The 13168-nt window shown below is 40.5% G+C and overlaps 1 protein-coding gene across 1 annotated transcript in view; it reads right to left on the bottom strand.

Moving 5' to 3' along the window:
* Positions 1–13168, bottom strand: part of NSUN2 (NOP2/Sun RNA methyltransferase 2) — an 80953-nt gene that overhangs the window by 40206 nt on the left and 27579 nt on the right. Inside the window, 4 exon segments of the mRNA XM_061588399.1 lie at positions 5521–5595; positions 6216–6408; positions 8212–8296; positions 9436–9507. Of these exon segments, the coding sequence (XP_061444383.1) occupies positions 5521–5595; positions 6216–6408; positions 8212–8296; positions 9436–9507 (425 nt within the window).

The raw sequence follows: 13168 nt of genomic DNA, 5'->3' as shown, positions 1-13168 counted from the left end.
CACATTTTGGTACATTTTTTAAAAACAATGTTTTTACTAGTTTTGGGTAGAACAGAATACAAAACAAGTATAACTTATACAACAATAAGAGAAAATACTGCAGTGGACAATAGGAGTTATTGTACCTATAATGCTCTAGGGAGATAAGCATATATTAAATGGTTATTGTCCTGTATTGTTTTCCAGATAATTATCCCAATGTGGACCGCCAAATCTGACCATGCGAGGCTGGAGGCTTGCAAGCCCCATCACTTTGACTAACAAAAACAATAAAGCTACACCATTGTTCATAGAACTTGTCTGCATCTGTTCCTTGTCTCATTGCTTTTGAACTGTTGATTTTTCCATAAGTGCTAATTTCCATATTTCCTGATACCACAATCATATGTGGGTCAAGTGTTTTCCAGGAAGCAGGTATCACCAGTCGTGCTGCTATAAAAAGAACGTTTGTCAAGGTTTTGTGTATGATTTTATTGTTGGCTTCATCAGCGATAAGTAACAGAACCAGAGATGAATCTAAATGAAGGGATTGACTGGTAATCTTGTTGATTTCATTAAATACTTCCTCCCAAAAGGGAACAATCAGCATGCAAGACCACCACATATGATAAAATGTACGTCACTCCCCACACCCTCTCCAACACAAGGGGGAGAATTTGTTATTGATTCTATGCAGGGTGTGGGGAGTGAGGTACCATCTGAAAAGCAGCTTTGGTGCATTTTCACGGATCCTAGAAGAAACAGATTTGAAAGGGGCTCTAGTCCAAATATCATTCCAGTCAGATTCACTGATGTTTTGACTAAGGTCTTTGTCCCAAGGGACTTTATGGTTTATAGAGGAACCTACTGTTGTCTCTAGTAATATGCCATATATTTTTGATAATGCCCCCTTGCCATTTCCCCAGGTTGAGCAAGGAAAGATTCAAAGGGGGTTAGGGGTCTTGTCACTTGCTGGATGATAATTGGCATTGTGATGAAATGGTGAATTTGGTGAAGTTGAAGCCAGGATGTTTTAATTTCCTTGAGCTGAAATTTTAGTTGGTCAGGCGTTTTGGGATGGCTACCTATGTAAAAGTTTCTAATGCGGTAAAGATCCGCCTTTTCCCAGTCTTTGAACTGCTGAAATTTATTTCTTTCATAAAACATGGGATGACTTAGAATAGGGGTCAGAGGCAAACTAGGGATTAATTTTGAGTGCCAGTTTTTCCAAATTGTTAAATTATTTTTCAAAAATGGGTTAGTTACAGCATCTAATTTTTTCTTCATATGAATCACAAATGGGAGACCTCTGGATTCTTGTAAAGAAGTACCCACTCTTTCCATGCCAATCCAAGATTTGTTTGTAAATTCCTGCCGTAGACGTATTGTGCTTTTTAGGTGAGATGCATCATGACCCCTTTTATTAGAGGGTTGTGTCTTATTGCATTTGCAAGAGGTTTAAGTGCAAAGGCAAATAAAATAGGCAAAAGAGGGCAACCTTGTTTTGTACCTTTGTTTATGTAAAAGTGTTTGGAATCCCTACCATTTACCCTGCTGCAAGCAGAAGTGCCCTTATATAGTGATCTCAAAACCTGAAGGAAAATAGGACCAAACTTCATGTGTTCTAATACAGTAAATAAGTTCCACTCCACTTTGTCGAAAGCCTTGGTGGCATCTAGTGACACCAGGGCCATTTGACTTTTCCTAAGGTTAGTGTGGAAGACTGCGTTCAGTATCCTGCGGTCTGGGTCAGTTAATGAGCGGAAGTGAATGAATCCAGCTTGGTCAGGGTGAATATAATTTGGGGCTAAACTGGCTAAATGATCTGCGAGAATATTAGTGAACAGTTTAGCATCTACATTTATAAGGGATATCGGTCTGTAAGACTTGACTGATTCCTCATCTTTGCCTGGTTTGGGCAGAACCACAATTTGTGTGGTTTTCCAAGAATGCGGGATTTGGCCACCCCTCTGAATATCTGTAAAGAGTTTCTGTAAGAGAGGGGTTCATAAATCTTTGTATTTTTTATAGAAAGTACTGCTATAGCCATCTAGACCTGGGGTTTTATTTGGTTTAAGTTTGTTAATAGCTTTTGAGATTTCCAAAACTGATATTTCCCTGTCTAAGCATTCTACATGTTCCTGGCTCAACTGATGAGTACCATGCTTCACAAGATACTCATTTATTGACTGGGTTTCTGGATTATCAGGTTCATATAATGTCGAGTAGTTGCTACAAAATTTATCCAGAATTTCCTCTGTGTTAAAAAAAAATTGTCCAATGATTTTAATGCTATTATTTTATTCCTGGTTTGTTTCTTTCTCAGTTTATTTGCCAACAGTTTTGAAGTTTTGTCCCCAAATTCATAAAAAGACTGATTTACAAATTGCAGTGCTGCTGAGATTTTAACCACCTCCAAGGATCTCAATTCTGATATTTTCCTGGTCAACTCAGTAAACACGGTTGGGTCTCCAGTTAGTTTATGATGGTGTTCCAAATCTTTTATTTGACTAAGTAATGTGGACCTTGCCAATTCTCTCTCTTTACATATTTTGCGCTGCTCACTCATTATTGTGACTTGAATTACCACTTTAAGTGTTTCCCAAATAGCTGCTGGGCTGTGAGATTCATTGTTGTTATTTTGAAGAAATTCTTTAATGTCTTGATTAATTTTATCAGAAGCCAAAACATTCTGAAGAAGGTTTAGGGGCAAGTGCCATGAATAAGGTCTGTGTTGCTGTGGGGTAAAACTTAGTTTAATAGAGACTGGTGCATGGTCCGAAATAATTATTGAGTCAATTGTGGCTGATTTTAGGGCAGAGAGGTCATCTTTAAGTAGATGTAATCTATCCTCGTGTATGCATGATGGAGGTATGAATAGAAGCTGAAATCCTTATTTAGGGGGTGCAAAAATCTCCAAGAATCTACCAGCTTGTGTGAGTTCAATAGCGTGGATAGTCCTGAATCTGTTTTGTGTATGGTATTAGAACACTCAGACTTCCTGTCTAGGAACGGGCCTAGTGCTAGGTTTAAGTCTCCTCCTATTATTAGTTTACCTTCTTGGGCAAAGAAATCTGACAAGAAGGTTAACTGTGCTGTATTTGGGGCATAGACAGAGCCCAGTGTATATTTTACGCCATCAATTATACCTTTGGCTAACACATAGCCTTGAGAGTCTGTGATCACTTTGTCTACTACACAACCAATCCTATTAGCGACCCATAATGGCACTCCTCTGGCTTTGGAGGAACCTGGGGAAGAGAACCAAGCTCCTTCTCTAGGGGGAAGTACTGGAGCTTTGAATCCTTTTTTTTTCATGAGTCTTCTGGAGACATATAATATCTGCATTTTCTTGTACAGAAACTTAGCAACTCTTTTCCTTTTGACCACCGTCCCCAGCCCATTAACATTCCAGGACATAACTGATAAATCATGCATTAGTATTTAAGAAGAAAGACAGCAAAAGTATACTCCCTCTAAGCATTACCATTTTCATATTTAATTTTCTCTCAATAAAAACATAAGTACCCTCCCCCATAACGAACCTTTCCCACTACCCCAACACTCCAGTAAACATGAAAACATAATTCCCCTGTTTCATATCACTGGAGTCCTCAGAGAGGAGCCCAGAATTAAAGAGGCAAAATCCCTTCACTTCGGTATGAAACTTGGAGGTGAACTAGTTAAGTGCCCCCTTCCCCCACGGGACAGAGCAGTTTAATCTTAAAAATTAGTTGTGAAAATGATAATTTTTAATTCCTCCCTTAAAACCAACCCAAGCAGGTACATTGCCAACAAACCTAGTGTAATGTATTATCTCTGATGCTATATTTATACATAGTTTTTATAATTAGGAGCTATTCATTTTCCTTATGAATCATTTTAAGCAGAGTGTAAAGACTTAAAGCCATTAGCAAAATAAGTTACGATTTTGAGTTAAAGTGCAGTCCTCTTTTGCCACCTTTTCTCATTTCCCGCCATTTTAAGCTGTCTTCTTCCTCACTTGAGCTGTCAGAAATGGCTTCCATATTTTCACTGATGCTTGGTTTTAGACCCATAAGAGTCACTAGCTTCTTTGCTTCTTTGGTTGAGCTGATAACGTGTGTGGTCCCGTCTGCTTTTAGAAGTAGTTTGAAGGGAAATCCCCACTTGTACTGCAGACCTGCTTTGCGGAACAAATCTGTGTATGGTTTGAATTCTCTCCTTCTATGAAGTGTATCTTGGGTCAGATCTTGAAAGACAGAGATAGGGGAGCCTTTCCATTCTAAAGATTCCAGGGCTCTAATCTTCTGAGAAATCGTTTCCTTCAGGGCGTAGTTGTTGAATCGTATTAAAGCTCTGTGAGCTCTTTCAATATCTTCTGTCAGTTTCACCTCAGGAAATTGATCGTTCAGCCACATTACCAAGTCCTTTAGTAAAGATTATTTTGTTTCTCCCGCTTGTTCAATGGCCCCTCTCACTCTCAAATTCTGGTGGCAAGAGCGATCCTCCAGATCAGCAATCTGCTTCTTTATATTATTGTGCTCAAGTGACAGGGCTTTAATGGCCGCCTTGTGCTTCATTCCCTGCTCCTTCACCTCCGCTGTTACTTGTGCGGTTTCTTTTACTTGAGTTGCTAATTCTTTAACTGCTTGCTGTAGAGGACGTATAGTTTTCTCCCATTCAGAAAATATATCACCTCTAAATTTTTCCAAAATATCAGACATGAGATCAACATATACCTTACCACTCCTAGGGGCCTTTGGAGACATGGCAGTGTTTATATCGTCTTCTCTCCGGCGTTTCAGGCCTCCTGCTAGATTTTGGTGAGGGTTTGCTTGAGGTTCCAGATTTTTAGTACACTGTATGCTTTCAATCATCAGAAAGGCAAGACACCTCTTTGTGAAATTCAGTTGAAAGCTTGGGTGGTTTAAAAGCTTCAGAATTAGTCCCGGGAGTACCGGAGAGCAGACCTAAGGCACCATCCTTGTTGGGTGACGTCACCACCCCCACATTTGGGTACAATTAACACTCAATGTTCTATGCATAGTGAGGGAGAGCCTATACAGGAGTGGGGAACCTTTGGCCCTCTAGATGGTCCTGAACTACAACTCCCACCAGCTCCAGCAAGCATGGTCAATGGCCAGGGATGATGGGAGTTGTAGTTCAGCAAAATCTGGAGGGCTAAGTTCCCTACACCTGATCTAGACAGACAAAGATTCATAAAAAAAAACCTTGGGAAAAAATTGGAAAAAAGCAGGTCCCCCAAAAAAAGAAATTGATTTTTTCACCTGAATTTTTCTGGGCCTTCACATCTCTAGGAGATTCAAGCCCAAAGTTCACTCCTGTGCTCAATTACATATAAAACCTGCATGCTTGAAATATGTTTTAGCTGGACCTTTGTCTTTAAAGTAAAATAACTTCAAATAGATTGGGAAGAAAAAGATAAAAATACAAGGAAGTTACTATATTGGGAAAATGGCAGAGTACTAGTTATAACCTTAATTTTATTCTACTCGAGTTCAAAAAGGATGTGAGATTAGAAATAAAATGCTTTCTTACCCATGTAGGTGTAAACTGTTTTGAGTAGTCCACTTTTTCCATACATCAATGTTTTTTCTCATGGTTCCATCTCCACTGCAAGAGACATATTTGCACATTAATTCCAATGAAACCTGAATGTTACATTCCAAGTTAGTTACTATGTTAAATTTTCACGACAGGCCCAAACCTAGAGTGTACTGAAATACAGAAGTGACTACATCATTGATGTTTTTCCTCCTTATACACAAGTTATGAAACTGATGAATTAATTACTGGGATCCATCAACATAAGAAAATCAACTGACTGGATTCGGTAAAAAGTCACAAACACTTTTGCAGTCTGTTCTTTCAGTTTGTCCTCTCCTAGGCTGGTTTGTTTGTTTTTAGCACAGCTAAAGTCTTGTTTGCTAGTAAGACTATGGTTCAGTTTCTGAGACCTGCTATTTCAAAAGCAGATGCATACATCAAAGCAAAATGTTATGTACTTAAGAAGTACCCTAACTAGAAACTTATCAGGATTCAAAAGACAAATATTACACTGATAGAAGACAGAGCTTTAGAAAGGAAGAGATCTAAACCCAGGTCTCTCAAATACAAATCCCAACTTTCTACACAAAGCATCACACTCTAGTTATCCTGATGGGTATACTAGCATTAAAAAGGTATGTTACAGGCAATACAGTGTTTGTGATATTAAAAAAAGTTTAACATACCTGCAAGGGACATCACATAATATCCTGTCATAAAATAGGATGTCCTTCTTTCCATTAGTAGTGAACTGTAAATTAGGGAAGCTGGAAGCATCATGGTTTACAACCATGATGCAAGGGCTATTTAACCTCTTTGCCTGGTGAACCAGCAAATAGCAACGCTTGTTGTCAACATCATTTGCGATTACAAAGCCCTCTGGGAAAAAATATATACATTGTTTAGGTTAAAGGAGGAATTGTATGTGTAGTAAAGGAATTTGTCAGTAATTATTAACCCAAATGTGTTCAAAAGATTAAGAAAACACTATTAGCAAAAGTGTAATTTATGATCATCTTTTTTAGAATACTCACTGATATCAACAGAGTGGGTGTATCAACTGACATGAATCAACATTTTGTAGGAAAATGTCTAATAAAATAGGTGATGAATGTTACATTTTAAACATATTTTTGAAGCCATATAAAAAGAGAAACATAGGTTTGTTTTTAAATGGTCTTAACAAAACAAGAACAAAAGACTAAAAAAATGTCAGATATAAAGTAGCTTTACCCGCAGCAAAAATCCTGTGAAGGCAAGAAATAGTCCTGGAACTTTGTTGTTAGAAAGATGAGAAACCAGAAGAGAAGGAAATTCATTGTGGGTGCTTTCACACTGCACTTTATTCCGTTATTCTGACAATTTATTTCCTGTTAATTTGCGCATTGAATTTGAGCTTTCACATGACATAACGGGTAGCTCCGGAATTCTGGTGGAATGTAGTGGAAGTTTAGCGCTAATTTCCGCAATAAATGATACCAGAAAAATTCCGATAGCAGGCTGGGAACCCAGAAGATTGCGGGAGTTTTGCGCTACTGCCGCTGCTCACGTGACAGCCATCCCAGCATGCAGTGCGTTCCCGCCCTTACCAACAGCCCTCCCAGCATGCAGCCTTTGCTCGGCCTGTGCTGCTGCTGCTTGTGCTCAACCAGAGCCTCTGCTGCTGTGCTGCCGCGCCTCTCAACTGATCACGATCGTGCCTCTTTCAACCCCCCCCCAAGCACCGAAAGAACAGGCCTCAAACCAAAGGTAGATGAAGACCTGCTCATCCGGTGTCGTGTGAGGCCGAATGAAGGGGGGGGGGGGAGAAAAACTCTGCTCTGTGTGTGAAAGACTGTTGCGCCAAATGCCAGTATAGCAGGTACTGCAGTGTGAAAGCGATTTTTGAAATCCGGAACAAAGCGCTACTTTTTTAATCCGTTAAACTAGCGCTATTAGCCCCATGTGTGAAAGCAGCCTGTGTCAACACAGAAAGGCGTATGAGATGCTGGCAACACAAAAGGAACAGGAAGAGAATATGAAGATTGAGAGGTTACGAAAACGGGATGGATCCAGGAAAGAAAAGGGGCAGGACATTAAAAGAAATGGGGCACTTAACATAAAGATGCAGCAAAATGACAGAACACTGGAAACGCCAACCAATGGAGACAAAAAACAGAACAAGAGGCAGCTCATTTTTGTTCCAGGCAAGAATCCAAGTGGGAAAGGGTGCTCCTTGGGTGATGGCTTGAGAGCTCCAGTGTGGCCAAGAAATAGAAATAATACTCACATGCACACACATTTTGTTAGTATCAGAGTGTAATAAAGGGATGCGTTCACCGAGGAAGGTGCAATGGTGGAATCTACAGATAGCAGGTAAGGTCCAAGTGCCAACAGCAACCAAGCTGAGCTTCCAGAAGCAGGTCCACAACAGGCAGGCACCATGTCGTTTTAAGGCCTTCCTCTACGGATCTCTGTGGCAAACCTTCAAAAACGTTACCTGCAGAGGTCGGCCTCTCTCTTGGATGTAATTGCGTATTACACGTGAGAAAATTGGGCGCTAATGACTATAGTCCAATGCCAATCCTGAAAGCTGAAGGTCTAAGGGGAAGCCCAACTACAGGCCTCATTGTAAAAGAAATCATTTTATTGCTCAACAAAAAATATGACAGCCATCCCTATATAAACTCCCTCCTCACTTACCTGGAAAAGGAACATTCATGTCTGCATGCAGCATTTCAATAAGCTGGGCAGTTTTGGACCCTGGTGCAGCACACATATCTAGAATCTACCAAAAGTAAAAGTGACAAAAATAAAAGAGCTTGTTATATTACATAACATCTTTAGAAGTAGTTACTTCAGTCACATGGGAAGGAAGTCTACAAAATTTTGTGCCAACAGACCTATGCAGCTGTTTACAGTGTTTGAGGAGCCAGTCATTTTAATGATTGTTTCATATTGTTTTAAAATATTTTCATGTTGCTGTACACTGCAAGAGGGCGGTATATAAATACTTTTATAAATAAATAAGAATTAAACCCAAAAATAATTACTTCACAAGTAAGATAATTCTAAGACCTCTACTATACTACACTACAAATATTCCAATGAACTCTAGGTGTTCTAATTAAGATCTGACCATAGCAGCTGAAAATAAGCATGTCAATGAGGAATGCAAAAATTCAAATATGTGCTGGGATACTTTTCCAGCTAACTTCATAAGCCTTTTCATTCTGAATGCATGCAACTGAGGAACAATGAAGCAACAACAAAACGATTAAGCCAGTCGTGCAACTGGTCACTGCCATTGTGCACAACTGAGTAACTAACTGTCCATTTTCAAGCAACAGAGATGTGTCTACTGGCACCTTCAAGTTATGCACCATGATGCCAGGCTTCAACAAAGCCACTGCTATAATTACCCTGGTGAAGGGACCTTCCCCTTCTCTAGCAAGTGAAGCGTAAGGTGGCACCCTATCTTATTTTTGTGTAGACACCAGGGCTGTGGAGTCGGTACACCAAACCTTCAACTCCGACTCTGACTCCTCTATTTTTCTACTGTCCAACTCCAACTCCGACTCCGACTCCAGCGCCTCTATTTTTCTACTGTCTGAGTCCGACTCCACCCAAAATTGCTTCTTGTCAATCAAAATTTATTTGGAAGTCGGAGTCGGTACATCTCTACCGACTCCGACTCCTCCCAAAATTGCTCCCGACTCCGACTCCACCCAAAATTGCTCCCGACTCCGACTCCAACTCCACAACTCTGACTCCACAGCCCTGGTAGACACATCTATATTAATTTTATGTTTCTAATACCCACATACAGAATGGTCATTCCAAACCTCACTGCATTAGCATATCAGCTGTACTGCATTGGGCTACTTTTAACAAGGTTTCAAGATCCAACAGGAATGCAAGGACTACCTTATGATGAGGCTGGACATCAAGGAGCAGGGGAGGGATCATACTGACAGCTTCTTGACGACTAATGTTCCCCTAAAACAAAAACAAAAATAAAATAAAAATACACAAACAGCTACAGCTTCAATTTCAGCTTTTCTATATGATGCAGAAAGTGTATATATGCAAAATTGTTAATAATGTTTCTTGTAGTGGCAACTAACTGTCTGGTCCCACTTCACTTACAAATGTAGGTATCAGGCATTCAGAAAGCTGGAAGACAGAGGTCCAGGAGACATGATCATTCCAGGTTGTATGAACTATGATTTATGAAGACATGAATGACTTTCAAGCCAAGGGTTCCTATCTTTCTTGCACTCTGACTTTGGTATGAGGATGCTGGCTTGAATTAAGCCAGTTACATCTGACCTAGAAGACTCTGATTTAATGTTGGTTAACAAACTAGAAAAATAAGCCAGAATGTGATCCTTGCTTATTTTTCTGGTTTGTTAACTGCCAGAGTTTTCTATGTCAGACGCAACAGGGACTCTAGCTTAACGCAAGCCAGCTTCTTCAGGCAGAAATTAGAGTATGAGGATGGGAGTGCTTGGTCCCATCACCCAATCCCAGCTTCATACACTATGGAGAACCAGAGTACTTCTAATTGCTTACTCTGACAATGTGAATAAATTCATTTAAGTCAATGGAGAACAACTATTGCACATTCTCAGAGCTATTATTAAGACAAAATATGGATCCCTAAGCCTCAAATCTATAATTAAATAGAATTTCAGAATTAGGGTAGCAATTTTTAATTGAATTATTGGTTAGATTAAAAACTTTCCCTTTAAATCTTCTTTTAAGACAGGTGAGAATAAGAGCCAACTTCAGGGATTCAGCCCTACTTTGCAGCCTCTATTGTGCCCTCAAGTAATCGACCAGCAGAGCTCTTCCAGATCATCTAGAATCTGGTCTCACCCGCTGGTGGGGACAGAACTCTGCGGGCAACAGACATGACCATTGGCTCATCATTTTGAGAACAAAGTTGCTTGACTCCACAGCAATTTAGGTGCTACTCTTATGGTTCCAGTTCCAGCTGAGGTACCCAATGCTACACCTTCACCGACTTTGTGGGTCAGCTGATGAGATTTGATGATGTGGAGAGGTTGCTTGCAGAGATGCATTCGACTACTTCTCTTGATCCCTGCCCAACTTGACTTATGAAATCAAGCCAAGGGGGGTTGATTGGGTGGTCCAGGGATAGTGAATGCTTCCTTGTGTAAGGGGGTGATGCCTGCTGCCTTAAAGGAGATGGTGGTGTGGCAACTAGTGACAAAGTCAGCCCTGGTCCCAATGGATTGCTCTCCCTCCCCCCCAATCGGGCTCCACCTTTGGGACCCTCGCAAGGTGAACTGGCGGCTCCAGGGCCAGAACTTCCACCGGCTGAGAGGACCGTGCCACTCCCAGAACTATGGAGATAGGACTATGACTGAGAGAGTGTGGCTAGCCTTGCAAAGTAGCCCAATGTCTATAACACCTATTTTGCCAAAGTGAGGGGAGAGGTAGTTTGTGTTAACTTTGAATCGTATTACAAATTGTATTGTTTTTATTGTTTACTGATGTATTATTGATGCTTTATTGATATATTATTGATGTTTTATTGGTGTATTTTTATATTTTTTGTAAGCCGCCTTGAGGGCCTTTTGGCCGGAAGGCGGGGTAGAAATATTAAAATCAATCAATCAATCAATCAAAAAATCAACTATTGCCTAGTTGCAAATAATTCCTTTCTGGGGAAGGTGATTGAGAGGATCATGACAGAACTACAGACATCCCTGAATGAGACTGATTGTCTAGATCCACGGCTGCCTGGGTTCAGTCCCAAATCAGCCTTGGTCACCTTGATGGATGATCATTATAGAGAGAAGCACAGGGGGAGTGCAACCCTGCTCATTCTGCTCAGTCTCTCAGCAGCTTTCAATACCATTAACCATGGTATCCTTCTGGACTGATTCTGCAGGATGAGTGTTGGTGGCACAGTGTTGTGGTGGACCTGCAGGGCATGTCCAGTGAGTAGCATTAGGAGAGTGCTCTTCGGCCCCCTGGTGTTTACATCCGAGCCAGGAGCAGCTGGGCAAGACCTGGACTGGTGCCTGAATGCAGTAGTACAAGGGTTCCCAAACGCTAGTCCACAAGCTTCAGTCCGGTGCTCCACAGCATGTCTGCACTAGATAGTAATCTTGGTTTTTAATTGTATTTTGGAATGTTTCTTATCTTGCTCTAGTTAATTACATAAGTGAGGCAGATGAGCAGTCTGTGTTAGCTGATTTCGTTTTGTCACCAGCATCTTGTCACCACCAGAAGCTGTCTTGGATTGATCAGAGAGCGAACCAGAAAGGCAGCCTGTCCAAGCTAGATAGCCACCTGCTTGGACTAAAGATTATATAGGTTGTGGGAGTTTGAGGGTTTCTTAAAATGGGAACAAATGTGGTGACAGTATGGAATTTCTCGTTTAAGACCGCTGGAAAGATTGCACAGCATGTCATAGAATAAGCACAGGCTGGCAAAGTGTTAAGATGAAAGATCAACTGCCAAGGTGGGTATATAATGTAAAATAAAAAAAAAGGAATACATTTCACAGACACCTTACAAATTCATATAACAAGTTTTAGAGTCACAGAACATAAAAGCAAGCAGCTTGATACATCTCTACACATGAAATCCTTTACCAATGACAAATGTCAATCTGCTTGCTTTTATTTTCTGCAATGATAAAATACTATATGAATTTGTAAGGAGTTTGAGAAACTCATTGTTTATTTATTCTGATATGGCACAGCAACAAGATTAGTCATACTGCACTAGTATTACGGCCCAAGAGGAAAGGGTAACTAATATTATCCTACTGATTGACAACAGTGAATCAGCGCAATAAACAGCATTGTAGCTAGAGTGGTAAATCATGGAAGCTTGATTCATTCATCATGCACTTTGACCATAGAAAAGGTATTCACTGTCACTCTAACACACAACCCAAGAGTCAATTAATTACTGCCTGGAGGAACATTCGCATTCCTCATCTCAGACGCAAAATCCTCTATAAATTAAATCACACATCATTAATCAGCCACTCATTTCAGATGTTAGCTTGTAACACTGAAACTACTACGCCGTAATAAAAATCAAAAGCATCTTCTGGAGGACTCAAATGCCCAAGTCAAGTCAATTACTAGCATTAACACTGTCACAGAGTCCAATGTGCATATCCACAATCCAAAAGGGTAAAGTGCCATCAGTGGCTCTTTTCATTAGGTAGTGTGCTTATGAACAACCTGCTTATAAGTATCTGAACTAACGGGTTGCAGAGACACTCAGCCTTCAGGCTCTTATCCTGGGAATTGACAGACTGCGATCAGACTCTTTCCACACACCCATATACATGCTCAACTGGCTGCCCATCTTCCTCCATTTGCCCCTTGCAGGGGTGGGAAACTCCCAGAGAACAGGGTGTGCATATGATATGCAGGCACACTCTGAGAGCTGCATAAGAGTGCACTGCAATAAGGATTCTCTGCAAGTCCCACGTCAGAAGCTTCCACAAATCTACTAGTACTCAGCCTGGGATCAATCTGTAGATAATGACTGATGTTCTTTCAGCCTTTGCTCTAGAACATATATACACTGCTTGTTTATGAAGTGTGCCTCCCTTTATGAACTGCATTTTGTGTATTTATATATGCTGTAAACTGCTTTTTTA

This window comes from Rhineura floridana, chromosome 1, assembly GCF_030035675.1.
Source record: "Rhineura floridana isolate rRhiFlo1 chromosome 1, rRhiFlo1.hap2, whole genome shotgun sequence".
In the NCBI taxonomy this organism is placed as follows: Eukaryota; Metazoa; Chordata; class Lepidosauria; order Squamata; family Rhineuridae; genus Rhineura; species Rhineura floridana.
The sequence above is the reverse complement of the archived record's forward strand: the minus strand, read 5'-3'. Positions and strand labels throughout refer to the sequence as shown.